Source organism: Parus major, chromosome 2 (genome assembly GCF_001522545.3).
Source record: "Parus major isolate Abel chromosome 2, Parus_major1.1, whole genome shotgun sequence".
NCBI classification, from domain to species: domain Eukaryota; kingdom Metazoa; phylum Chordata; class Aves; order Passeriformes; family Paridae; genus Parus; species Parus major.
In genome coordinates, this window is record NC_031769.1 from 131532399 (window position 1) to 131558740 (window position 26342).

A 26342-nucleotide genomic window follows, 5' to 3' on the forward strand; every position below is an offset into this window, starting at 1 on the left:
TCAGAGAAATTACTTTATCACAAATAAAATCAGAGTAGGATAATGAGAACCCCCTGAAATTTCAAAACTTTCCCCCGACCCCTTCCTTCTCTCTGGTCTCAACTTCCCTCCTGGTTCTCTACCTCTCCCTCTTCCCATCTCCCTCTGGATATTGCATCTCCAGAGGGAGAGGAGAATGGGGGTTGCCCTCAGTTCATCACACATTGTCTCTTCTGCTCCTTCCTCCTCAGGGTGAGAACCCTTCACTCTATTCCTCTGCTCCAGAGTGAGGTCCCTCTCATGGGAGACAGCCCTGGATGAACTTCTCCAATGTCAGTTCATCCCACGGGCTGCAGTTTGTCACGAACTGCTCTAACATGAGTCTCTTCCTTAGGGTTCAGTCCTTTGGGAACCAACTGCTCCAGGGTGGGTCACAAACCCGCTCTGGAGGGGCCTCTCTCCCCAGGTCCACAGGTCCTGCCAGGATTCTGCTGCAGGGTGGGATTTCCACTACTGTTACTTTAGCTCTTTTACTTCTGGTTAAAGTATTGCAGAATTGCTGAGTGTATTGCCTTCCAAACTAACTCACAAAAAAATTATTTTTTTATCTCCTACACTTGGGAGTGAATAACACCCTGTTTAAAACACAGATAAAATTTCCTCATCTTGTCTTTGGTGATTTCAGAATTATGTTGCACTGGCCCCTATATGTTTTGTGAGGGCCTATGATAATAAATTTACTTCATATATAGGATAAAATCTTTATTTAATTACTGACTCTTAGCTGAGGATGCACATAACATGATTTGACTGCTGTGTAGTGAGGAGAGACTACCTGATCCTCAGCATCCTTATATTAGTGTAATGTAATGATGATGTGCTTTTTTTCCCTTTATGTACTCATACCAGATACACACAAACCAGTTTACACCTAAACATAGGAGGAAGAAGTTATTTATGAATTAGGATTGTTTATAAATGTCCTTGGTTGTAAGACCATAAGCAAATATGAGTACTCAGTAGAAAATATTGAACATTCTTCGAATCATAAAGTGGAATGAATTCATAAGGTTTTGTTTAGGTACTAATGAACATTTTTCAGGAATAAGAAAAATCATGAGCAGAAGACTATTACACTCTTGGAAGATTCTCATGGGAAAAGCATAACAGTTGAATGAGCCAGAATTTTTCCAGTGCCGGGTGGATCTCTCTAAGTATTCTTTACTTGGTTGCTGTCTTTGGAACAAAGAAATCAGTTATATTAGTTGTCATAGCCACCAGGAACTCTCTGAAGACATATTCCTGCTAAGCATTATAATCAGGTTAACAATTGAAAATCCTCAATTTCTTATCATCGTGTTTTAATTTCATCCTCACAAAATTTGGGGAAACTTACTTGAAATTGCTCTATATCTAGCATCTTTTTTTTTTTCAGAGAGTATTGCACCACAGGACAATTAATACAACTTTTTCAATTAGATTAAGACAATCACTTTTAATACATCCAGCTTTTTAAAAAGATTTTTATTTAAAGTCTGTGTTAAATGTCCATGTGGTAGCTTTTTAGGCCAGTGTAACTTGGAGGCTTTTGCCTAGACCATTTATGCCTTCTATTAGGCTTATTCAAGATTAGCCTATTTGTGAAGGAATTGTGTTTTTTAGTTCAGAATTGTGAGTGAAATCCAATGTCACTGAGTCATTGTTACTTTAATTGTTTCTGAAATACAAATCTTTCTTGAACCCAATCTCATTATTTAATTCCATATTACCTTCCTATCCCAAATTTGTAAACTAAATTTTGGATTCATTTTTAATTATGGACATTTCTACTTAAAAACATTACAAATAACATTTGCAATATAATTTTAATTAAAAATGCAATAGTGACCTTTTTTATTCTAAGGAAAAATGAGTTTAATTAGTTTAATTATTAATACATCATATTACCCATAAATGGTAAGTCCCCAGTTTGGTGCATGATATTAATTTCTATACTTTTAAAGTATAACTATGGGAACTGTAATTGTACTTAAATAAAGCATAACAACAGAAGTCAACTTTATGTATGTTTTATTATAAAACCCAAGAACATGTGATAACATTCTTGATCAAATCCCATCTTTTATTGAGTTTCTCACTACTACAGATATGGCAGGCAGTTGAAAAGTGCAACTTCAGATTCACTGAATATTTGCATTTCTTTTTAGATTACCGACATAATGGGACAGATCTTCAAAGTTCAACACTTTCAGTGCCAGAGCAAGTAATGTCATCTAATCATTGTTCTCGATCAGGGTCCCCTCACCGTGGAGATAGTATAGGACGGACTAGATCGTGGTCTCCCAGTGTCCCTCCCCCACAAAGGTAAACTCTTGTTTAACTATGCAGTTATATAAATTAAAGTGGTATTCATCTTGTACCAATACTGGAAATAATTTCCAGACTTTTAAAATGGAAATGAATTGGTTAGATGTTACAAAATTACGTAAAGCCAATAATGTCTTTTTCTTACATTATAGCGATGTGCCTAATTTGTAATTCTATGTTATTTATGGTTTATTGTTACTATATTATTTATTATTATTATATGATTACATAATGGTATCTTACTTCTACCTATTTATATCTAGTTTTTCACCAAAATTCAGTACAGTCCAATCTAAGGAAGGAAAAATCATCTCTCCACATTTTCATTTTCTAGAGCTATTTGCAGGTGCCATGTTTTATAGTATATGATAGTTCGATAATTCCTTAGCATTCATATGACAGTGGATGTTTTCAACCCTTTTATTTCTGTAGAATTAAGGTTCTGGGGAGCCTCCCTGGCTACCCATAATATCTTCCTTTCTACTATATTTTTCATACTTCTAAATCATCAAGAATAAACTCACAGACATACACTTTTATAGTGAAAGATATCAACTCCTGATCTTGGAAGATCTCTGGTAACTATTTATCTTGAGAAAATTAGACCAGGAAATTTCTTCCAGAAGTTAGTACTTTTGGATAATGCCTAATAATTGATTTGATACTCTGCAGGATAAGATTTTTTAAGAGGAAGGAAGCAGAAGGACAGATGTAAATGGGAATGAAACCTGTTTTTCAGTACTTTTGTTGCTATGTATGGGTAGGTTTCCAGATGATGTAATTCAGTTGAAATGAAAATGGAAGTTATCTCTTTTGCCCATAATGTTCACAATTCCATTTTAATACTGAAGATCTGTTATCCAATATTTCCTGGCAGGTACATGTTCTTGCAGCCATCCTGATTCTCTTGTGTTCTGCTTTCCTTTCTTTTACCTTTGTTCTTTTTGTTAAGTTAAAATTCTCTTCATTTCTTCATAATATCTTAGGTTTTTACTTACCATTTCTGCTAATGGATGTAGCCTATATGATATCCTTTTGCATTAGTGAGATATTAGGATTCCAAATCATCCCACATCATACAGCTAAGAGGCAGAAATGGTGTGTTTCTACTTGAAATCTAATCCTGTCTAAAACCAAGTCAGCCTGACTTGAAATGAGACATAAATGGTAGACAAAAAGAGGCATATTCTGATTTTTACTATACTGATTTCAGTCTAAGTAATTTCCTATGCTAAATCACCAGAATTTGTCTTGGATATAGACATAAATGTGAGTGAAACATCTTTGTGTGTATGTTTGTGTTTTTATGTTTTTCTGTTGGCATCCATGCTGTGTGCATTTTGGGCAGATCTTTTACCCAAGCTCGTAATTAACACTTGTTTAACATCATTGAAAAATCTACTTCTCATTTTCTTGTAGTCTTGGATTTCTTTACATACTCAAAATCTCTTTTTAACTTTCCTAAAGCTGAATTTTTAAATATAGTTTTAAATTTATTGCAGCTGTTTCCTACAATGTCAGAATCAAATGCATTATTTGCATAATATTTCCCTGCTCACACACCAAATAAATTCTTTGAGGACTTGTTGAGCTCAGAAAATTGGGTTCTGAGAGCTTAAGGATTTGTAGAAGAGAAGTATAATCTATGGGTTATAGAAATATCTTTTTTAGATCTACTGAAAATGTAGGTGTACTCAGGAAATTTGTAAGAATTATCGACCACATTTGCACCCTGTTCAGGTGAATTTGTTATACATGTGCTGCTCTATAGGTGTCCTAACTGCAGTGAGCATTCTGCAAGCCCAGAGATTTCCCATTACTGACACCTCTGCAGGCAGGAGTTTTTGGGCCATGGTATTTCTTAGAAACCATTTTGCAGTTCTCAGTCTTACTTAATTTTGTTAACGAACTCCACCCAAGGCCCACTGCACCTTAGCTGACAAGAAATTGCTACCGCTCTTGTTATTCTTTACTAGCCAGGGTAAACTTAATATTCAGATTCATGAATGCCAGAGTGGAAAACACTTTATAACAGATGAGGTGGAGCTGAAGGCAAAAGTTTATGTGTAATGCAACACCTTTATAGCACTTATATGCAGAAATAAATAATGTCATGGCAGCAGCAGTAAAGGATACATGTACAGGTTAACACTAGTCAGAAACTGCTAAATGACAAACAAGTATGACAGGTACTGAAAGGGCAGACAAAATGACAGAAGAATTTACTGATCTAAAACTTGAGGGAGAGCATCCAATTTGTTATTTTCAAATCGATACAAAAAAATTATGTTTTCATTATCCAGTATTTGTTACAGTTAACCATTGTCTCCTGTTTTCCTATTCTTGTGGGTTTTACAGAGCACAAAAAGTAAAGTTAGTGTGTGTTAGTAGGTACTGATAAACTGAACAAAACAATTGATAGGCAAACTTTGGTTTCAATTAGTGCAGGTGATTGGTGCTCCTTAACTAAGCACTACGGGTACTACTTACAGCTAATTAAATGGTTATGAGTTTTTTAGATGTTTTGCAAGTGAGATTACAGAGTAAGTATTCCAGGGCAAAACAAGCAGCTATTTTTAAATTCAGATGACAATTTTTTCAGCAGGCTGCACTCTACTGTAACAGCCACAAGTCCCCATTGTGTCTTACAGTTTACATGTTTATAGTAAAACCAAAATCAAGAACTCATGAAAAATTGTTTACAGTGTATGTTTCTGTCAGAAACTAATTTTTTGCTTGAAGTCTGGGAAGGCTAATGAAGTGTTGTGCAAGATGAACCTTTTTAATAAAGGAAAAAAAAAAAGAAAAAGCTTTCCTCTTATTTCCATAAGAAACATATTGGAACAAAAAAAGAGAGATATTTTTTTAAACTTTAAGATTTAAAGTTATTTAACTTAAATGTATAGAAAAGTCCGGACAGCTAACAGATGTTGTTACCAACACGATTGCTGATAATTCTTTGTACAAAGCAGTGAGAGTCATCCAGGCTCACTCAAAACTCAGAATCTGATTTCTTTCATCCTCAGTCGGAATGTGGATCAGGGACTGCGAGGGACTCGATCTACTCCTGCGCATTACAACACCCTGAACCGAATGGAGCGACACCGAGTCATAGATGACCACTACTCCCCAGAGAGAGAGAGGTAAGTATCTGCCTGCAATTAGAAACAGCTGTAGCCTACACACAGCAACGTGAGTAACTTCAGTATGGTAGCTGAAATAAAATTTCATCAATTAAATTAAAATAAATGACATATCTAATCCCAGAAATTAGCATTTCTCATTTATCCACATAACGTACATTACGAAATATCAGTGCACATAAAGCTGACAAAACTGTCCAGTGAGTATGTTTGACAGGAGGGAATCTGAAAAAAATCTATGAGAAAATGTATCTTACAAAAGTTGAATAGATTAGTTGTCCTTTTTTTATAAAAATAGTTTTGTGTGTTATATTAGTGAATCTTTTAAGTACTAAATATCTTTTAAATACATCCATCAGTAGACTTGGTCATTTTTGCTACTGAATAAAGAGGTATAAAAATAGATAATTTCAGCTCAGTATTAATGCAATACTCTTGTTGGATACAGTGTAGTTCATAGATGTAACAAAAGTATATTCTACTGCTGTGTTCTGTTTTTGTCTTTGCTCAACCTTCTGAGACACTTTGAAAAAAGAGAAAAAATGATTAGGACAGCAAGTCTTTGTGTTAAGAGGCACATCTGACTATAACTAATGTTTTGCCTAATGGAACTTCCCAAACAGTAAGCAGAGCTTTAGCAACCTCTATGAATTTTAATGATGTAAAAAAGAATTGCAGCAATAATTGAACAGTGTAGTTAATTTTGCTGAATTAATTGTGGCAATGACTTTGTGACATTAAAAAAAATTATTGGCCTTTTCCACTTCATTGTCTTCAGGTAGAAAATCAAAACAAAAAGCATTTATTACCATTAATTTTTTGCAGTCTTTCAGCTTTTCTGCACCAATTGGAAATTCCTGCACTTTATAATGACAAGCATAATTGCTAGCTTTTGTCTCATTTTATAATATGCATATGCCAAGGAGTAATAGAGACATGTTTTGTAATCTTGAATAATGTATGACTAGTATTTGAAATTAATACCTTTACAGATAGCCATTACAGGTTATTCTTCAAGTGATATCAGAACACATCTTTGTGGTTTCCAGCTGTAATACAAAGAATTTGAGAAATTGGTGGCTTTTTGTTAGCAATATTGAACAGAAAAGATTATTATTTCTTAAGAGACCGGTAATGTGATGGTCAATGATTGTATGGAATGCAAGGCTATTTTTCAGAAGATTACAATATTTTAATTTCAGAAGATAAAAATAATAATTAATTTTTCCCAAATACTTGTAACAAAAGAAGTTTCAAAAGGATTTAAATCCCAAATCTATTCAAAATTATTTGTAGTTTAATTTGGTGAATAAAAAAGTCAAGTGGGCAGAAATAAAGCTAATGAAAAAACAGCATTTGTCATTCAGAATAGTAACCGTATTCATAACAAGTATGGTAGATGATAAGTCAAACTCCTATTTGCATTAAACTAGTTAATATTTCTGTTTAAATTACTGAGAAAAAATCTATTCAGTTGATTCATTAGAATATGATTTTCGTACAGAAGGCAGTAGCTTGAAGATTCTGAGCTGTTTCCTTAAAAGATTATTACAGAATACTTTTGGAATACAATGTTATGTTGATTTTTAGACCAGTCATCCTTGAAACAGGATCTAAACTTGTCCTTAGAGCCTGTGTATGCCTTATGGAATGCTGCTGCATTTGCTCACTGTGCAAGTTCATTTGTTGCCTCCCAGAGAAATGAATAGCTGTGAAAGGTTGCCTGAAGTACTCTACCACAGTTTTTCCATCCCTTGAGTCAAATAATCCCTGCTGATTTAGAGAAAAAATAATTGGGTTTTTCAGAAAAACAATGTCAGAAGGTTGTTGGAGGTGAGATTATTGAATTTGCATGACCATTCTAGATTAATAGGTGTCTGCTTGATAAGTGTGCTCTGAATCTCTGAACACAGTTTTATATGTTGTCTGTATTTTCCAAAACACACAGAGAAATTCTCTTCACACATGGTGAGTGGCTGCCGGTGTAATCATGTTATTGACTAGTTATACCTCTACTGCAATATGCAGTCTCTGAACGAGAAAAGGCTATTTCCAAATATTTATGTTTTTTTAATAGTCATTGTTAATTTGACAGTGATTTTATGCATGGAAGGATTTCAAAATATTTTAATGAATATTTGTGATACTGTCTCTGCTGTATAATAAAAACCCAATGGTATCCCTAAAGTAGCTCTTTAATAGTATTGCTCCTGAAAACTTCTGGAACTGCAGGCAGTTGGGGGAAGTTGAAAAACTGCATTTTTGTATAGGTTTGTAATATACATGTTGTCCATACTTGGCTCTGAAAACAAATCACATATCTCCTTCCCACAGCTCTGATGCTTTCTTGTTTCCATGAAACAGCTTTTGAAGCTCCTTGCTAAAAGAGGATTTTGAAATAATACCATCTATAGACATGCTCAGTTGCTAAGTTAAAGTGTGACTGAGAATATGAATAAGAAAATTCTTTCCTTCCTTTTCTAGATAATTCAACATTAAGCTCTCTAAGGTATATAGCACTGAGGAGTTAAAATCACATACAAAAAGCCTAATGTCCTCAAGTCTAATGGCAATGTAAGCATTACTTCAAAATTAGTCATAGTTAGAATAGGAAATAAAAGTATTTTTAAAAACCTTGAAAGACACATTTTTTAAAAAAAAAATTAATTGGAGATAATTTTAATTTCAAATGCCAAAACTTTAAATATGTAAAATATGGCTAAATCATATACTTATTTCTGTATAATGTAAGGGTAAATTTACAGTTTAAATTTGTATCTGCTGCTGTATTAACAAAAGTGTCAAATTGTACTATGTACACTGATAACTCAAAATGAGAAGCCATGTTAGTTTGTTACCTGTATATTTAATATAAATCTACTAGTTAATTGCCATCAAAATGTAAGTTTTTTGTAGGTACTCAAAATCTTATTAAATAGCCTAAATCTTATGAATTAGCCATAATGATTATGACCTGATATGGACCCAAATTCCATGAGACCATTTATCTGTAATGGATAACCTTGTGTCAGGTTGAAATGTTATAATAAATTCTCTAACACTGACTTTTACCTCACTTGAGAAGCTGAAGCTAATCAAGCTAGAGAAGCTATTGAGAAAATTTTGGAAACAGTTGGATTTAAACTCAGAGTTTTATATTTAAACAATCAATATAATTAGGTGAATTAGAGGAAAAATGTGAGAATCTTAGCATAGTTCTAGAAAGAAAAAGACAAACTACAAAACCACCAAACTATATCTGTGTGTTTCTTTCTGAAAGATTTATCACCAATTAACAATAAACACCAAGACAGTGTGAGAAAATTGTACTCAGGCCCACAACTTCAACAAATCTAGATACTATTTAGCAACAATTAATTTAACTATATTTAATATCCTAGCTGGGTTCTCCCTGATGAATAAAATTGGTAATGGTGAATTTATCATAGGTATGTTAAACCAGAGCATTCTGAGAATGCCTAACTCAAATAGTCTTGCAGGAGGAATGTTTGAGATAGTTCCTAAAGTATAAGTGTTTTTCTGAAAGGCATTTAGAAGAAACAAGAGAAAAGGGAAGTCATCCACTATTCATTCATCAAATTAATTTTCAGATTGAATATTGAACACTTTCCATTTGAAAGAGAAAAAGTTGCTACCTGTTTTGTTAACCTAATAGGGCAGTCATAAGCATGGTTATTTAGAGAAATATTGTCCATTATTTTAAAATCACTTCAAAGATGTTATCTGGATGTGCTAGCACTAGTAGGACTATCACACCTGTGCTGCTGTGTGTGTGACTATCACATACTAGAACACTAACACCTTTTAGTGAGAGGAGATTTCATTCACATATTTGAAAACACTCTTGGTTTCTTTCATTCTGTGGAAAACATGGTTTGGATTTTCTTATCATGAAGTGAATGATGAAATACAGGCCAAAAAATTCCATGTGCTATAATCAAACCAGTGAAGACCAAAATAATTCACTACAATGAGCCTGTTACACGTTAGCTAAAACACAGTACAAATACCTGCTTTTATTATTTGGCAGAAAATTAAAGGTGGGTAAGAGCAACATAAATTTTACATTTCTAAGTATCATCTTAAACTGTGCAGTTGCTTTATCTAAGGGTAGCAGGCTCCTAATCCAATATTTTTATTAAGCAGGCACCAGATTTGATCAAAATAGGAAAATATTTTTTTGATACATTTTCCCATATTAAAGCACTTAAAAGAGCAGATTTTTATTCAAAGTTTTTATTAAATACACAGCTGAATAGTATGTAATTAGGTAGTAATTTATTTATTATTTAGTTAAATTTTACTATAAAATCATATAAATGCTGATTAAAATACAAAGGTATTGTAAAGTATAGAGTGTTCCTGATGCTTTAATTGGAAAGTTTGGGATAATTTTTTCAGGTTTCAGTTGTGTGTATCATGTGGGTAATGTACCCACATGAGGATATGTAATGTCACAGCTTTGCTTCTTCAAATACCCAGTAAAGTAAAAGAAATGCATTGCTGAAAATTTGCTTATAGCTATGTTATAAAATGTTTGCATCAGTTTGAATCTCAATAATTGCAGTGTTTCTTTAAGTTCTTTTTCTCCTTTCAAATCACTGTTTAATTGCACAATTATCTGCACCGCCCACCTGGTGCCTCCATGAGTCTGCTGAAGGACGATTATCTCCAGCAGGGATGTCGGAGTAGGAAGGTGGTAAAGAAGAAGCTTTGAGCCAAATTTAAAAAATAAACCACCGCCACCACGAGTCACAGATATATTCCCCAGAATAAAATGCATGAAAAAGGAAAAAAACAAAATCAAACCTGTTTTAAAAATAATGCAGTTCTGATAAAAGGCTTCAGTGTTGCATCTTTGGAGCAATGATTTAAAATTAATTATGGGGAGCACTGTGATAATGTGATACTGATTTTCTTATTGAAAGTCATCTTGATTGATTGTGTGTCAGCTCACAAATTCTCTGCTGATAATTGCTATTGTTTCACAACTGAAGTCTTCAAATTGGCAGTTACATTCAGATGGAACATTTCCAGGATTTCATCTATCCCAGGAGATTAGCAGAAATTTCTATACAATCAGTGTAACAAAAAGCATCCATACCATTATTGGTGGAAAAATTGTTGATGTTTATAAGTAAAGAAAATCATTTTTTTCTTTAAAAACACATTTTTTTAAATAAAACTACTCTATGAATGTATTCAATTAAATGTAGCAGGGGAAATTACATAACCAGTGCTTTATTCTTGAATGGCATCTGACATTTTCTAAGAGTTAAGAGCTTGACTTCACATTTTACTCACATGGCTTATTGGTGTGATTTGCCAGGTGCTTGAGAAACAGCATGGAAAACATTCTATCACAGAGAACATTAACTGTTGCTTCATTCAGATGAGAATATAATCTTTTGGAATGGTATAACTGGACCCTGGAAAAGTAACTAGCTGAAGTAGTTTCCATTACTGAAATGAGTAAGCTGCTCATAGAGCCTTTTCTCTGAATCCACATCATTTTATTGGTTCCCATCTTCTTTTCCCTTGAAGAATTCTGTGCTCAACCTCACAGTCAATGTGATCCCAAGCACAATTTTTTTACTTCATTCCTTCCCACTGTACTTTTCCTGAATTTCGTATGGCAGCTTTCTCTTTTCTACCACTTTCAATGGCTCTATCTCCCCTAAATTTACAACTGATTGACCCCAATTACCACCTGTTTCTTACTCTGCAGTCTGATTAAGCTAATTTTTATTTTATCACATTGCTAGTTTTTCAGAAAATAGTAACTTGAGAAATTGGGGAGTATTTGGTTAAAGGCAGCATGTCTTTTTTAACAATTTAAATAATTTTATACTTTTTATACATTGAATTTGTTATTTTAGTTGAAAAAACGTAAAGGAGTGTTAATAAAAAAAGAGGATAATACTATTGCAAATGATACAATATATTGCTTTAATTGCAATCACATAATACTCTGGAAAAAGCTGAATATGGGAATAGAAAAACAGTGATAGGATGAGAGAAATTATTGGTGTCAGAGTTTCCTTAATGCAGGCTCTAACAGAAAAGAACACAAAGACTTGTTTTGCATTCAGATTTATGGTTATTCCAGTGAGCACAAGGGTGTAATACACAGTACTTTAGTCTTTCCACAAAAACTCTTGGGAGTCTACTGCCCACTCTAGTAGGGAAGCTGGAATGCCAATCAAATTCGAGGATCTGGTCACAGAGAGTGAAAATTGAAAGGAATAAATTATCTCCCAAATGCCTCTTCTTTACTATATAATAAAATATCACAAGCAATAGAGAACAGGATAAACTCCCCTTGTATAGAAAAACAGAAAGTTATTCCATGAAGCTCAAGTGAGGTACTCTGTGTGTATTTTCAAATGTGCTTCTGAGACTCTTGTGGTATCTGAAGCCTGGTCCTGGACACTAAACACTTCCAGTTTGACAATCTGATCAGTTGCTGAATCACTGATTTCTGTTTTCTTACCTTAATGGTTCACTGGATTTTAAGAAAATGTACAAATAGGTGAGCAATATCAGAAAAATCGTAAGTAATTTTCTGTTCACTTTAAAAAAAGGAACGTTATTTCATGTACTTATATACCTGGAATCTTCTTGTCAGAAGAGTGGAAATATCTTTTCACCTGCTACAGTGTGGAAGGGGATGGGTGTGGGTGTGTGTGTGCATAATTACGACCATATTGCAAAACCTATAATGCTGCCTTATTAGGCTAACTGCATTATTTTAATATAAGTAAAATGAATTTTTTGCTGCAATTTTTCTGTCTATTCTATCTGTTATAAAATAGGTAATGTTTCATAAGTCTGTGAGGATGTAGATTATGTTCATTTTACCATACCATCAACATTCTTCTGTCATGGACCACTATAATGTAGGAAATAAAGAATGTATGATAAGAGGCTAGAAATCTAAAGCAAGGTTGCAAAAAAAAAAAAAAAAAGTATCCTGGGGTTCTTTTGTCATACTAAAAACCTGACATATCTAAATTTTGTCCATTGTCTTCTTAGCATTCCCATGCATATGTGCATATAGAGGAATGACTTTCATTAACGGCTCAATTTATATATTTAAGTAAGTTGGAGATCTGGAACATTACTGGAGTTCTTTTGCACTTGAGCAAAGCAAAGCTTAAGTTTTTACTACATTATAATACACACTTTATTATTTGAAGTGGCTTATACTGGGGATTAACCAAATAAATGTGGTGTATGTTTCAGTGTTGGACATTAAAAATAAATCATAGGCATTTTTGGTGTTGCTAACATATTTATAAAAGCATAAAGAACTAATTTTAACCCAATTATATAAAAATTTATTATATTTAATGGTGGAAAATCAACTAGTGTGGTATTGGCTGGATGCTCAGAAGAGGGATGGCATTTAGCATTTAGCTCTGCATATTGAATCAGGTCAGATATAAAGAAATATTTTTTCACTGGAAGAAAGGAGAGTCTATGCATTGGAACACACTCTCCAGGGAAATGGTTGAGTCATTATTTCTGGAAGTGTCCAAAAAATCAGTAAAAGTGGCACTTTCCAATATAGTTTAGTGGGCATAGTGGTATTTGGTCAAAGGCTGGGTTTGATGATCTTTGATAGTGATTGTATGATTCTGTTAAGTTAGATAGCATGGTTAACATGGGCTCTGAGAAAAAAGGAAAAGTATGAATAGCCAGTATTTCCAGAGGGCCAGGTCAAGTATAAGCTCAAGCTAACCCCACTCCTATGTATAGATAAGCAAAGTTCTGAGTGATGAGGGAGCTTATTTTAAACTTGTTACAAGTTATTGTATATCAAATTGTATAAGTGATTGTATCTAAGTGCCATCTAAATGCTGTCATACTCTGACTCTGAAATCATAAACTGAATTTAAAAGAAAAAATACAAGGGAAAAAGTTGAACTGCCTGCCAGAAATTCCTAAGAAAAATCCCCAGAACTTGCTAAGGACACTGGAGTTCTGAGTTTCCAGAACTATTAGAACAAAATGTGATACCAGAAGTTGGGCAATCAACATAGTTTGGTGGAGATAAGAAAAGTTGTTGGGACTTTTCTAAGCAGAACATGGACTGATGGTGTCTCATTCACATACAAATAAGTGAACAGTCTGGGGTGTTCCTTCTTATGGACTACTGCCCATAAGATTACTTACTAGTAATCTACTTGCAAATAGCAAGTGGATTTCCATGGAATTCATGTTCTGAAAAAAAAAGTTCTTACTGAAGTCCTAGTTTTGTTTAAGACATAGGATTTTAAAGAATGGTTAAATATATTGTGCTTATTGATGTCATACATTTTTAAAAGACTACCAGGAAAACTTGTCAGCAGTTCACTGGGAAGATAAAAGGCAAAATGAATTGTTAAAATTAAAATGTAAATATCAGCTGGAGACACTTAATTGCTTATTAATAGTAGAGCAAGGGTTTTGAGGTGTTAATTCCAGGGTTGCATCTGAATAATTTAAAGGCATGTTCAAGTGGATGTAGCCTGGAAATTTGTCCATGTGGTGGGGAGAATAAACTGGTGTGCAGCTCTTTGCCATCCTTGTCCATTTAGCTCCTGGGGGGTAGACTCCTACATTTTTATCTGATTGTTCTTCCTGTGGGTGTGCATGTATTTCAGAGAAAATTTTAAGAATGTGTTGAACTTTTTTCTTAATGTTTCTTGACAGCATGCTGACTGACAGGCTGTTATGGGTAGACTGCTTTTGATACATAGGTCTTTACATTAGTTTAAAAACATTCATTGTTTTTTGCAGCTTGCAGAGTAAAATTGATGACTATTTTAATAATTATTAGTCCTTCTTCAAATTTTAACTGTACCATGTCAAATTGAGCCCTATGAATTGTGTACAGCTTCTCCTTTCTTGTAACAATCTGCAAAGTTTAAATTGCATAATCAGATATTCAAGTTAGTTTTTTATAGTGGTGTGCAAAAAAAAGTGCTCTTTTGCATTTTTTTGGATAGCAGTGAACACAAAGACATCTACTATATATAATTGACCTAATATAAGGAATATTTTCATGTGGGTGATGGTGCATTTTTATCCTCATGCAAAAAATATAAGTGTAGGTAATATACCTACTAGTAACAATGTGTTTGATTCCTGGAAAAACATTAATCATGAGCAAATTAAAAGATGAGAAATAAAAATGAAGAAACATGGTTTTCCATGTTTCTTGTGAAGTCAGTTTAGACTTCCAGAGTAGACAGTTGTGATTAGACTTTCCTTTGACATATCCCAGCTTCAGGAAAACTGTAATCAATAACTCCTTGTTAATGGTAAACTCCTCTTTTCCCCAAACCTTTTCCCCTGTATTGTGTGCATCTATTTATATTAAAATAAAAATAAATTTCTTCTATTTTTAATAATTGGAGAATATCTAGTGTAAAAATATGTTTAAAATGAATAAATTTTAACATTATTTCATGAGACAAACAAAATTCAAATAACTTAGTTTTATTATTTTGAATTGCATTTGGGTTTTTTTTGGCTTATTCTGGTATTGATGTTATATCTCTAAATTCACATTTCATCACAATATGATCAGTATTAGGAGAACTTCCACTTAGAAATGAGAAAGCTCTGGAGCTATGTGAGGACAGATTTCCAAATGGTGGTAGCCTTTCAGATAGATTAGGTAAATCTCTTTTAAAGATGTTATTAAAACTAAAATTATGACTGCCTCCAAACAAGGAATAGCCAATCTGAATTCTTTATTTTATGAATTTTTTTCTCTCCTAATTGAAATACCATAGAAAATCCGACATTTTAGCTATCTTCTTGATCCATAATCTCCCACTGGCTTCTCAGAGTAAACATGTGAATCATCTAGATAATTTTATCTTTAGTACCATATATCATATTATTTTGTTAATAAGTCCAGTGCTCTTAAACAATGCATTGTAGCTCCTGTGTTCTTAGATTATAATATTTTCTGTTTTGTGTTGTGCATCATTCCTTCTCCATCTTATTGTCTCATATCTGTATTTTTCTTTCTGCCATCACCTCAGTCATTACGTTACTTTACCTCGTTCCCGGTACACCCAGTCCACAGATCACCATTACAGGGATGTCAGGTATATGTTTTCCTCTGTGTGACTATGTGTGGGTAATGCATGTACTTCTGTGTACCTACATGTCCACTTCTGGTTTGATTTGTCTGTGTATAGTGGTAGAAAACTTAGAAGTTGAGTTAGTATCATCATTAGATTTTTTAATATTGTGTGAACACAAACACTGGGTAATTCTTGCCGTGTTTCACTTGAATATTTTATCACTGCCAATAGTCTATAATTGATGGCCCTCAAAGATGATGCTTTATTTATATCACTCATAGCTTACTGCTCTCATAGTCTTGTAGCTCTTGTAGCTGCGAGCCAATATACTTTAATTTTTAAAAGTAGATTTCACCACAGTTCCAGTCATGTTCTGTTCCAGTGTTTTGTTCTGTTGCTGACATTGCTTGCTTTTCATGTTGTTTTGTCCTCGTTTCATCTTTTTGTTGCTTTTCATTGTGTTCACCCATTCTGTTTTGGCAGCCAGGATCACACAATGTATCCTCTATTTTGTGAAGATGCAATCAGATTACTCCGCTCCCGTACGATGTGCCGTACCTATTCTGAGGGTGCTTACTATGATCTTGAGAGGTATAACTGATGTGGAGTGTGCCATTAGCTCTGCCCCACTGACACTGACATGTTTGATTTCCAAACAGAGAATGTGATCTGTGTTTTAAGAGATAAACACATACACTGAATCTGTTTTATAATACTCTGGGTATGTATGCATCTTAAAACTGACTACTCGAGGCCATGGGTAAATCCCAAGAGGTGCTGAATAGCTTTGTAGAAGCCAGTTTTAAAATAGGTTATATGGATACTATTTGTCTGTGTCTTTCATAACCCTTATTTTTGCTGGAATTTTCCAGACTGCTTGTAGCATTTATTATTCTCTTTGAAATAACAGGGAAAAGCCTATCTACTTTAAAGTACACATAAAGAGTGATTTTCTGAAGTCTTATACTTTGAGTAACTGAAAAATAGAGTGAAAAGTAAAAATGTACGCTTATGTAAGCTTATGTTTTATATATTTGTATGCTGCATATTTTGTGATTTAGGCATACTTGTATGGACTCACAATACCTGTGTGTGATTTCAGAACATTTAGCTCCTATTTACACATGAAATATATGGAGAAAGAATTTGAGCCCATAACAATTTCTGGGAAATATTTTGCCACTTGAAATACAGTGGCTTTTAAGAGATGCTGCTGAAGTGCTGTAATTAAGATATATTCGGAAATATTGCAAACAGAAAAAGTTTACATAGTTGTATGTAAATAGAAATAAGAATATCAAACAAAAAACTGTGAGCCAATAAAAAGGAAGGGGTGACTTCAGATCAGATACAATTGTTGATAGAGGTATTGCTTTACGAGGGAGGCCATGTAAAAATTTCAAAAGCAATAAGCAAAGAACTCTTTATGTATGAACTTCATGGCTGCCCTGTGAATATGAGTCTGAGAAGTTCATTAACGCTTGCTATGGATTCAGATCATATGCCACCATATTTTTAAGTGAACGTAAAATTACTTTTGGATGCAGAAACAAAAAAGCATCTGAAAAATCCTTCAAAAGAAATATTGCTTTTTAAAAATTCTGCAAAGCTATAGTATATTAGACATTTTAACATTTAGAACTGAGCCAAGCATTTATTTTGAAATGATACCCTTTTACATGAAACCTAGTATAAAGGAAGTGTATAAATAGCTCTGTCCATATGTAGAAACTTTGTTAAGGAGAGGGATTTTTTGTTTGTTTTCTTAAATTGCATGATGAAATGTGCTCATTTGTATGCTATTTCAATAATTAATTTTTCCATACTTTTTATTGGCCTTAGATGTATACTCTGATTTGCACTAGTTTATCTGAACGTCTTTCGGATTACTGGTTATACCTGTGCCTGTTCAGATATCAGTGAAAGTTGGAGCTATTCACAAATTTTCTTACTTTGAGGTTCTTGACTTGTGTTTCTGAAATTAGTCTCTCAAAAATAAAGTGAAATCAATGAGAATTAAGGGAAAATGTTACAGTACTTCATAAAGATGAAAAAGCTAGGATTTAAGCAGTGGGAAAATCTTTTCCAGGGCTTTATGGAACGGAAAGCTATTAAAGCTAATTCCACCTGGGATCAGAAATTAAAATCCAATGTGAAGTGGAATATTTCTAGCTCACTGTTAGAACAGTATCTTGAGATTCCTTGGGCCTAGAAACTGATCCTGGATTCTATGGTCCTCTTGAATCCACACTCCTGTGGGTAACACTGATGTTCAAGTTACTTGAGTTCTCCTACCAGATATGAACTCCTCTAAGTACCTCACAGCCACATTTCTAGTTCCTACTTTTTCATCCTTTTTGTCTTCCTGTGTTCTAACAGCAAGCTGAGAACCATTTATAGCATAATCATTACCCAGTTTCTCCTTACACTGAAACACAATTAGTAATTATCTATTCCTCATTTTTATTGTAAATATATGAAAAATATATTTTATTGTAAATATATGAAAAATTACTTTTTAACCAATATTTCCTCCTTACACTTTTCCCCAGTTCAATGCTTACTTTTAAATACATTATTTTGTAATGTAAAAAACCTAAAAAGGTGTTATTCCTGTCTTCTTTGCTCCATTTTATTAATCAATGTCTTGTTGATATCAAGCAATCTCATCTCTTCCTGTCTTTTACTTTCATTTTACCGAGCATATGAAACAACTTTTCATTATTGCTCAAAATAGCAAATATTGCTCACAGTCCAGCACTTAGGAAAGAGTCTCTCATGTGGGAGAGAGAGTTTTTAATCTCATGTCACTCTGAATCCATCAGTGTCTGTGTCCTGCAGGTAAATAAATCATATAGATATATTTGTCAAAATTACTTGCCTCTGTTATTCATGGCTTCTTTTATTGCTTATCTTGTAGCCATTGACAGACACCCCGTTAACTCTTGTGGTATCTTTTAGCATTTTTTCTTTTTTTTTTCCCCCAGAGAGTGACTACTTGGTTCCCTTTCATCTTTTCTCGGCTGAAGTTTGTGTCAGTTATTGTTTACCTGATCTGATAGATTTCAGTTCATTAGTTCTAGGACACATTTACATCATAAAAAAACCTTAATTTCTGAGGTCATTCTTAGGTTATGGCATCCATAATTTTGTTTTTCTGATAGCTCCCAAATTTTGAAGAAGTCCAACTCCCCCCAAAAGGAACAGCAGCATTGACAAGAAATTCACTCCATCATATGCCTGAGAAAGTCAATAAACACCTGTGCATCCTCAGTGACTTCAGAGCTCTTGGGACCTGGGGTTTTCTCAAGAACATCCTGCTGCTCTGTGCCACACCCTGAGCTCCCTTGGGCTTTCCCATGTTACAGTCAGCACAGCTCCAGCTGGTACCAGTTCACCCAGCTGCAGCTGCTCACACTGAGTGCACACAAGACATCATGGCTGGACACATTGAGCTTTGCTTACACTTTTATTTATGTCCCCTGCTTCAGAATCCTACTAGTGATATGTGCTAATTCATAACTTGACAGTAACACATTTTAAATTGTCTGACACACACATGATCTCAAAAACAAAGTAATGTTCTCAAGGTTCTTGTTCTTAACCTTGTCCTTATGTTTAAAGAAAATATTAGCAGTTCATTCCAAATAAAATTATGCTGACAACCTCACTTCATGAAATTCTTTCTCAACTTACCTACTTCAGAGCTCAACTTAATCAGCAAGAACACCACACTATGTGCAATTAATTTTTATCACTTAGCCTTTGAGTTTAGTATTTTTAAGTCCATAAAACCTGTTTTGTGTATGTTTTGTGCAGGATATGAGGTTTCTTTCAGGCAGAATTTCTGTTGTTTCACTTAAGGAAATTAGATTTTGCTTCCATTTTCTTTCCTGACTGTTGATTTATCCAGCAGACATTTTCTAACATCCAAATCCTGCTTTTGGTGAACATTCTCAGTTGTTCAACTACTAGTTTTCTGTCAGTGTAACTTTTTATTTCTGTGAAATATGTGTGCATTGATCAAGCATTCTTAATAAGTTGTTAATTATTTCTGAATAGAATTTGAAAGCAGAAGTTAAAAGTTTTTATATATATGTATATATGTATATATTAAAAAGATATGCTCAGAGTATAAGTCTGAATTGAAGATAAATGTGTTCTATCTTCATTACATTTTAATAATACAGTAAGGGAATACATAATGAAAAAAGCACCCTCTAAAATGTCTGAAATATCTGTGCTATTTATTCCATATTCAGGAGGACTAGGCAGGAGAGAAGAGTGCCTAATTCATATTATGATGACACAGCCTATACTCCTGAAAGGTATTTTAATTTATATAGTAAAAATAGATAGAGTTGAGTAATAAATTTTTATGAAGCGTAGTCTAAAATTCTAATTGGCCTAGACTAATGATATTTAAATTTACAGTGCACTTTATGCCATATTTCTCTTAATACAGAACAACTAATCTCCATAGTTTTAAGTACCTCATTTTCTTTTTAGCCCTCCATTAATTTGATTTTGGATTTTTTTAAGCATAATTCTTAACTTGAAAGATTTTTTATTCATTACACGTGGGAGGAAAACTGAATGGTACAGAGGAGCTTATGTACAACGGAGGGTTTTTTCTTCACTTAACTGCACCATAATTCTAATGTCTAACCTTTTCCCCCACTAGAAGTGATTCTAGGTGGATTTAGAGTCCTCAATTTCATTCTTTCATAACCTGAGTACCCTAAGATGGTACTTAGTTTTTAGCATGTTACTGCTCACATTGACTTAAAAAAGGACTGACCAAATGCCTTCAAATTGCTTTTGAGTGTTTTCTGTGCTAGGAACCAAAGTACTGCTGTTCTTCCTAGATTTTGTTATGCATGTAATGATTACAGAGAGCATTGTATCACTAAAATCTGACATGTAATCTGAAAGGTTTTGGAGTGTCTCTGGAAATAGTTAGTTGAGAACAGCCTTGCATGTTTACAGAGCTAGGCCAAAAGAGAAAGAAATCTGAAGAAAGGAGCAAATCAGTGTTCCTCTCCCTCTTTGCAATTAGATGTTTTATACTTTGTCCATTTTTAAGTCAATGTCTGATTTTTGTCTACTGTCTGGAACAGGTAAAACAGGGATATTTTCCTAACTAATAGAAGGAAATTTTGTTTATATTTGATTTTTATGAATAAATACAAACATATTTAGGAAAGAATAAAGTGCACTGCAATTTTAAACCCATATTTATGTATTTATCTGCAATAAAGTAATTTTAAAGAAAACTCTTCTTTACAATACTGGTTAACTGGAGAGACTGGCTTCAGTTTTGAAGATATGGATTATCAGGGAGAGTATAAAGACATACCTGTCATTCTCCAGCAGTATTCTAATTTATATGGGGTTAGATATAAATCTAATCTGAAACTCAGTTAGATTAAACTGAAATTATTTTAATCCAACCATTGATCTGGCTATAAATCATGAAAAAAAAAAGAATCCATTCCCCATAGCATCCAATTGGACATAGAAGAAAAAAGGGCAGCTAATTGACATTCACATATATTGCATCCCATGGTCTTCCCTCAACATAATATCCAGGAGATGTGGGTTTATTAAGTTTGTGAACATACTGCAAACCCTCAGATTCTGCAGCACAAGAAGTTTGGTGAAAAGGCAGGCAAACAAAAAATACTGCTGTGATTCCCAGGAACAGATTCATGAAAATTCTTGGATTGGTATATTCAAGCCATAAAAAAGTTTTTCCTTTAGGCTATGGATAATATTTTAAGTACATATAATTTTTTTTTGGTCAAAATTGATACTATAGTGGTTTCTTCATATTTTCTGATAATCCCTGTCTTCTCACTAACTGTCATGTGGAAATCATTGAACAGAGACAACATAGGAGTTCCCTGGCTTTACCCTAGGAAGATCCTGAAAGTACAAATCTCTATAGATTTCTTTGAAACTCCTTATCCTAATGGTGGATGATTTGTATCTAGTTTTAATATACTGGAGTAGTGGCAGATAAGCAGTTTGTCCCCTGATTTATTAAAGCAACATTTTTTGTCCCATTATTTCTTTTCCTGATGGTTTTTCTTAAGATAAAATACTTCTATATGTGTTTTATGTTGTCTACAACTGATTTGCTAAAGTGATGCTGCAAATTCTTGGACAGCCCATATTCAGTACCTGGAAGAATAATACCACTATAAAATTTAATTAGTGTTCATTGTTTGATCATTGAAGTGAATTTTCTTCTGCTTTTTACATACCTTTGAGAAGCCAAATACCCAATCAAACAGACAAAAAAGATTGCAACTGGCAAGGTCATATCTTTGAAGTTCAAAGCAATATTTCAAATTATTAATGCATATAATGTTATTTTTGTTAATGTTTTCTCTTCACAATTACTTTTTTATTATTCCACAAGCTCAATAGCCATTGAAAACATGAAGACATTTAAGTATAAAAAGATAAGGGATCAGTCAGTCTTTATGGAACTGAAATTATGGCTTAACTGCTGAAAACACTAGAGTTGAAATATAATAATTATATAATGAAAAAAAAAAGCCCTATAATTTTCTTGGTGTTCAGTTTTGAAAAAGTTGGCTTTCTTCATAACTGAAAGAAAATATGAAATGTACAAAATTATTTGAAAACATTTGGAAATCTTCCCATTTTGTTGAGAAGTGGTCATGTCACATGAATTAGAGTGCTAATAGTAATACATCACTTTTTTAATAACACTTCTTTATTTTAACTGCATTATAAAGGTGTTACAATGGTGCAAGTTCATGGGCAGATGATATAGTCAATGGTTCAGCTGAAAAATATGGGTAAGTAAAGAGTGTAGTGTTACAGATAAAACTAAAATGTATGTTGGATCTTTATAATAAGAGCTCATCTATAATTGTACTAAATTTATTCCTAATAAATGTGTTTTTCTTGAAGTCTTTCTTTCTTGACTCAGAACTAAGGCACTTATGTTCGATTCTTTTTTCCAAGATTAAACTGTTTTATTCAGTTACAGATAGAAAAAGAACATTAATTATGTTTGAGCTATTTTTGAAACATGTTATCACTGTTCAAGGCTGCTTTAATGAAAAGGGGCTTTTTTAGTGACACCTGCCTACATTTGCAGTGTTGGGGAAGGTGTCTTAGAAACCTAAGACTTTTTCACTTTTAGAAATAGTCCTAGTTCTACCTGTCTAACCTATCTTCCTTTGTGATTGATGCAAAACCCATGCAAAGTGCTGCGTGCCTTACGATCTTTAGCTCTTCCCAGTTGTAGCTGGCTTCTGATCAAGAAAGCACACAAATTTTCCCTGCTTTTAGTTTGTTGGCTTTACTGCTTCCCCCTCATTTTCTTATTGCTCTTGGGGGAATTTTCTTTTTTTTGACTTAGTTACTTTGTGAATGTGAACAGAGAACATGAGGCTGTTAAATTGAAACTTAAAAAATATGGCAAAACCCAGAATGAATGCATCAATATTTTAATGTGGGCTTCTCTCTTATTTAGAGAGGAGAGATTTGTGAGGGTCTTTTGGCTAAACATTAGTGCAGTTGCAGAGACTTGAGACCATATATCTTCTCTAGCATTTTGATCCACAGTGCCACTGTTTGTTGTCTCTTCATTTTTAAGTATCCAGCAAGGACCATACTTATTACTTCATCCTGGAAACTGCACAAGCATACTGAAAATGAACAGCATTTAAATAAGGCTGGAAAGTGTGTGGTGTAACTAAAGCTTTTGGTTTTGATAGTCACATGAAATAGTCCTGCCTTACCTCTCTTTTCTTACTTTTAGTCCTGAATAGATGCTAACGTAAGTAAATATCAGAGATAAATATCTAAAAATAGGTTTTTAACATGAAAAGGAAATTTATTAATTAATAATTATTTACTTTCTGGCTCCCTTCAAATTTAGGTCCAAAAATGTTTTGCAAAAGACAAAGAGATAAAATCATTTGTTGTGAACCATTGTGACTTTTAGTAAAACATAAGCCATAGAAAACACTTTAATAGAATAAGGACTGCTGAAATGGATCAGATTCTGTACAGAGCAATGGATTTAGAGAATGGCTTTAATAGAAACTGAGTGCTTTTTTGCTCATTCATAATTTAAGAACTTAAAAAGATAATAAAGTCTTAAATACCTGCTCCTGTTTGAATGATCTGATTGAAATCTCTTTCATCAAGAGACAAAACTCTCAGTGTCTGAGAAGTCAAAATTATAGGTCTTTTGCCAAAAGTTAAGAAGAAGATAAGCATGTAGCTTCAGTATGTATACAGAATAATTGCACAGTTACAACTTTGGTTGTGATAACTTACTATTTAAACATTTGCCATATTATTGGTGTTTAAAGATGTCATTGATAAAAAAGAAGCCACTATGTATATGTGCCATATAGAAATAAAGTTATATTTAAGATCTGAGGGAAAAAATCCCACAAAATCCATCAAGAACCAAGTACTCTTCATATTTTGCATTTAGTACTGCACTTTAAAAAGGCATATTTAAGTACATGCTTGGTTTTAAGCCTACAACTACTTGGAGTGATTAGTCTGTAGTCTAGGTGCTCTGCTGAACCACATTCGAACATTCAAGCTCTAGCAGGACATTCTTCTTTTTCATTGCTTCCCTCTCAAGATCCTCTATGCATTGTCTTATATACCACTATACTTCAGTCATGAGACATATGTTAATTAAAACCCAGGCATGTTCCTGGTTTTGCTCATACATTATGGCATAATACTCAAGTTGAGTGGTTGAAATATTGTGTTCTGAAATGGGAAGAACTGTGGAATATATTTATAATAGAAAACCAAAAGCGTTATATTTTGGAACATTTCCAGTACTTTAATGGAAGTTTAGATTATTATCTGCAGAGAATCACTGCAGTAGATTCTGTTATAAAACTTATCTGGGGTGAAGGAGAGGAGAGGATTTCAGCTCTTGTCTTTGAGAATTTTGAATTCCCAGCTTTTGAATCCTAATCAGCTTTATCGTGATCTTCAGTGAGTCATCTCATGAACACAGAGATTTGTATTCCTGCAAAGTGATTCTTTAATGTGTGTCAGTTGAGGGTCTGTGTTAAAGATGTTGAAAGTGAAAAGTAGTCGGCAAAATATAGGATACTGTATAAGGCAACTGGCTATATAAGTGAGAAGGTACATTGAAAATACCAGATGAAATAAAGTAAAAGCACAGCTCTTTTACAAATAAAGAATATATGAAATGCACATCATTTCAGTCTTAACTGTTCCAGGACTTACATTACTTATTGGTTTTATTGATATTTGATTGTAATAGGTAGTATAAACCTCTTACTGCATCCACAGAATCATAAAATAATGTGGGTTGGAAAAAACATTGCTCTAGCTCCCTATGCCAAGCATGACTTTGCTATTCTTCAGAAAATATATCAATCATATCACATATTTTGGAGAATACATCTTAGCTATGTCAACAACAGTCACCAAAGCGACTGCATGCCATGTCCATATACCTGAGGAATCTGTGAGCAGTAACATTTCTGTTCACATCTGAAATTTGCAGCAGAGCACAGGAATGTGGAGCACAAAGTGCCTGGGATCATAGCAGAGTTCCCTGCTTTGTCTGCTTAGCTGAGTTAGTAGAATAGTTCAGACTCTGGCATGTTACAGTTTAATCATGCCTCTCACTGGCATGGAGATACACCAGTAGGTACCACATACACCACAGCGTAATATGCAAGTGACTAGATCATATCAGTGTATGGATGCATGTATATATATGGACGTGTATATATATATATGTGTATATACATATACACACACACATATATATGTATGTGTATATGTATACATATTTATATGTATATGTATGTATATATTATATATATATTTTAATATATAAAAGATATACATAATATATTTTAATATATTACATATATTAAAAACATTATAGAATATTACAGCAACCAAAGTATCTTGCTTTACTTCTTTTTTTAAACCACAGTACCTAAAACCTTTATGTTCCTATCTTTAAAAAGCAGCACATAATTTTATATTTAGTTCATTTATGAGTATAGATGAGTTATTTGCTGAGATATCCTGTCACCAGTTTTTCTAGAGATTTGACTCCTTCCCATTTTCCATTACAATATTTATGACTCAAATTTAAGTTTTTTTGGTACTAGAAATCTCATTTGTTTGTAGACATGTTTATCTGTGTTATGCTAACAGAGGATCTTGTGTCTGTGACTAAACAGCAAAGTTCCTATAGCTAGTAGAAGAATAACATGTCCAAGGATTGAAATCCAGCAGCCATCCACAGACACTGACAGGTATTGCCATTGTATTTTAGCTGAAGCTTGAAATTTTGATACTTAGAAAGTGTGTTGTTGTGTTTTTCTTGTTCTGTTCAGTGTTGCTAGATGAAAAAGATGCACTAGGGGCTGAATTGTAGTGTACTGTAATTCTACAGTAATTCTATTTTTATTTCTTCAGATTTTTGTTACAAGAAAAATCTAATGCTAAAATGGTGATTGGCATGATCTCATCATTTGTACCAAGTAAAAGATTGTAACATGGATTTTAAAATAATTTTTTTCAGTCATTTTGGGGGAAAAAATAAGCTCTATTTGTTATGTAAGCTGCTACAATTGCTTACTGTTGGAAAATGTTAATCTTTTATAAAACTTTAACTATTCCTAAGTTTAGATCAGTGACTATAATAGTTTGTTGAAAATTCTTTTTGCCTGTTAAG

General features: G+C 33.4%; 1 protein-coding gene across 44 annotated transcripts in view; it reads left to right on the forward strand.

The window, feature by feature from the left end:
- RIMS2 (regulating synaptic membrane exocytosis 2) overlaps positions 1 to 26342 on the forward strand; it is a 443102-nt gene that overhangs the window by 278517 nt on the left and 138243 nt on the right. For 42 of the 44 annotated variants that reach the window (XM_033512411.1, XM_033512408.1, XM_015618871.2 and 39 more), the window contains 2 exons: positions 2187 to 2343; positions 5373 to 5489. In XM_033512411.1, coding sequence (XP_033368302.1) covers positions 2187 to 2343; positions 5373 to 5489 — 274 coding nt within the window. The remainder of the gene's footprint in view (positions 1 to 2186; positions 2344 to 5372; positions 5490 to 26342) is intronic. The other 2 variants (XM_033512389.1, XM_033512390.1) reach the window with 1 other exon arrangement.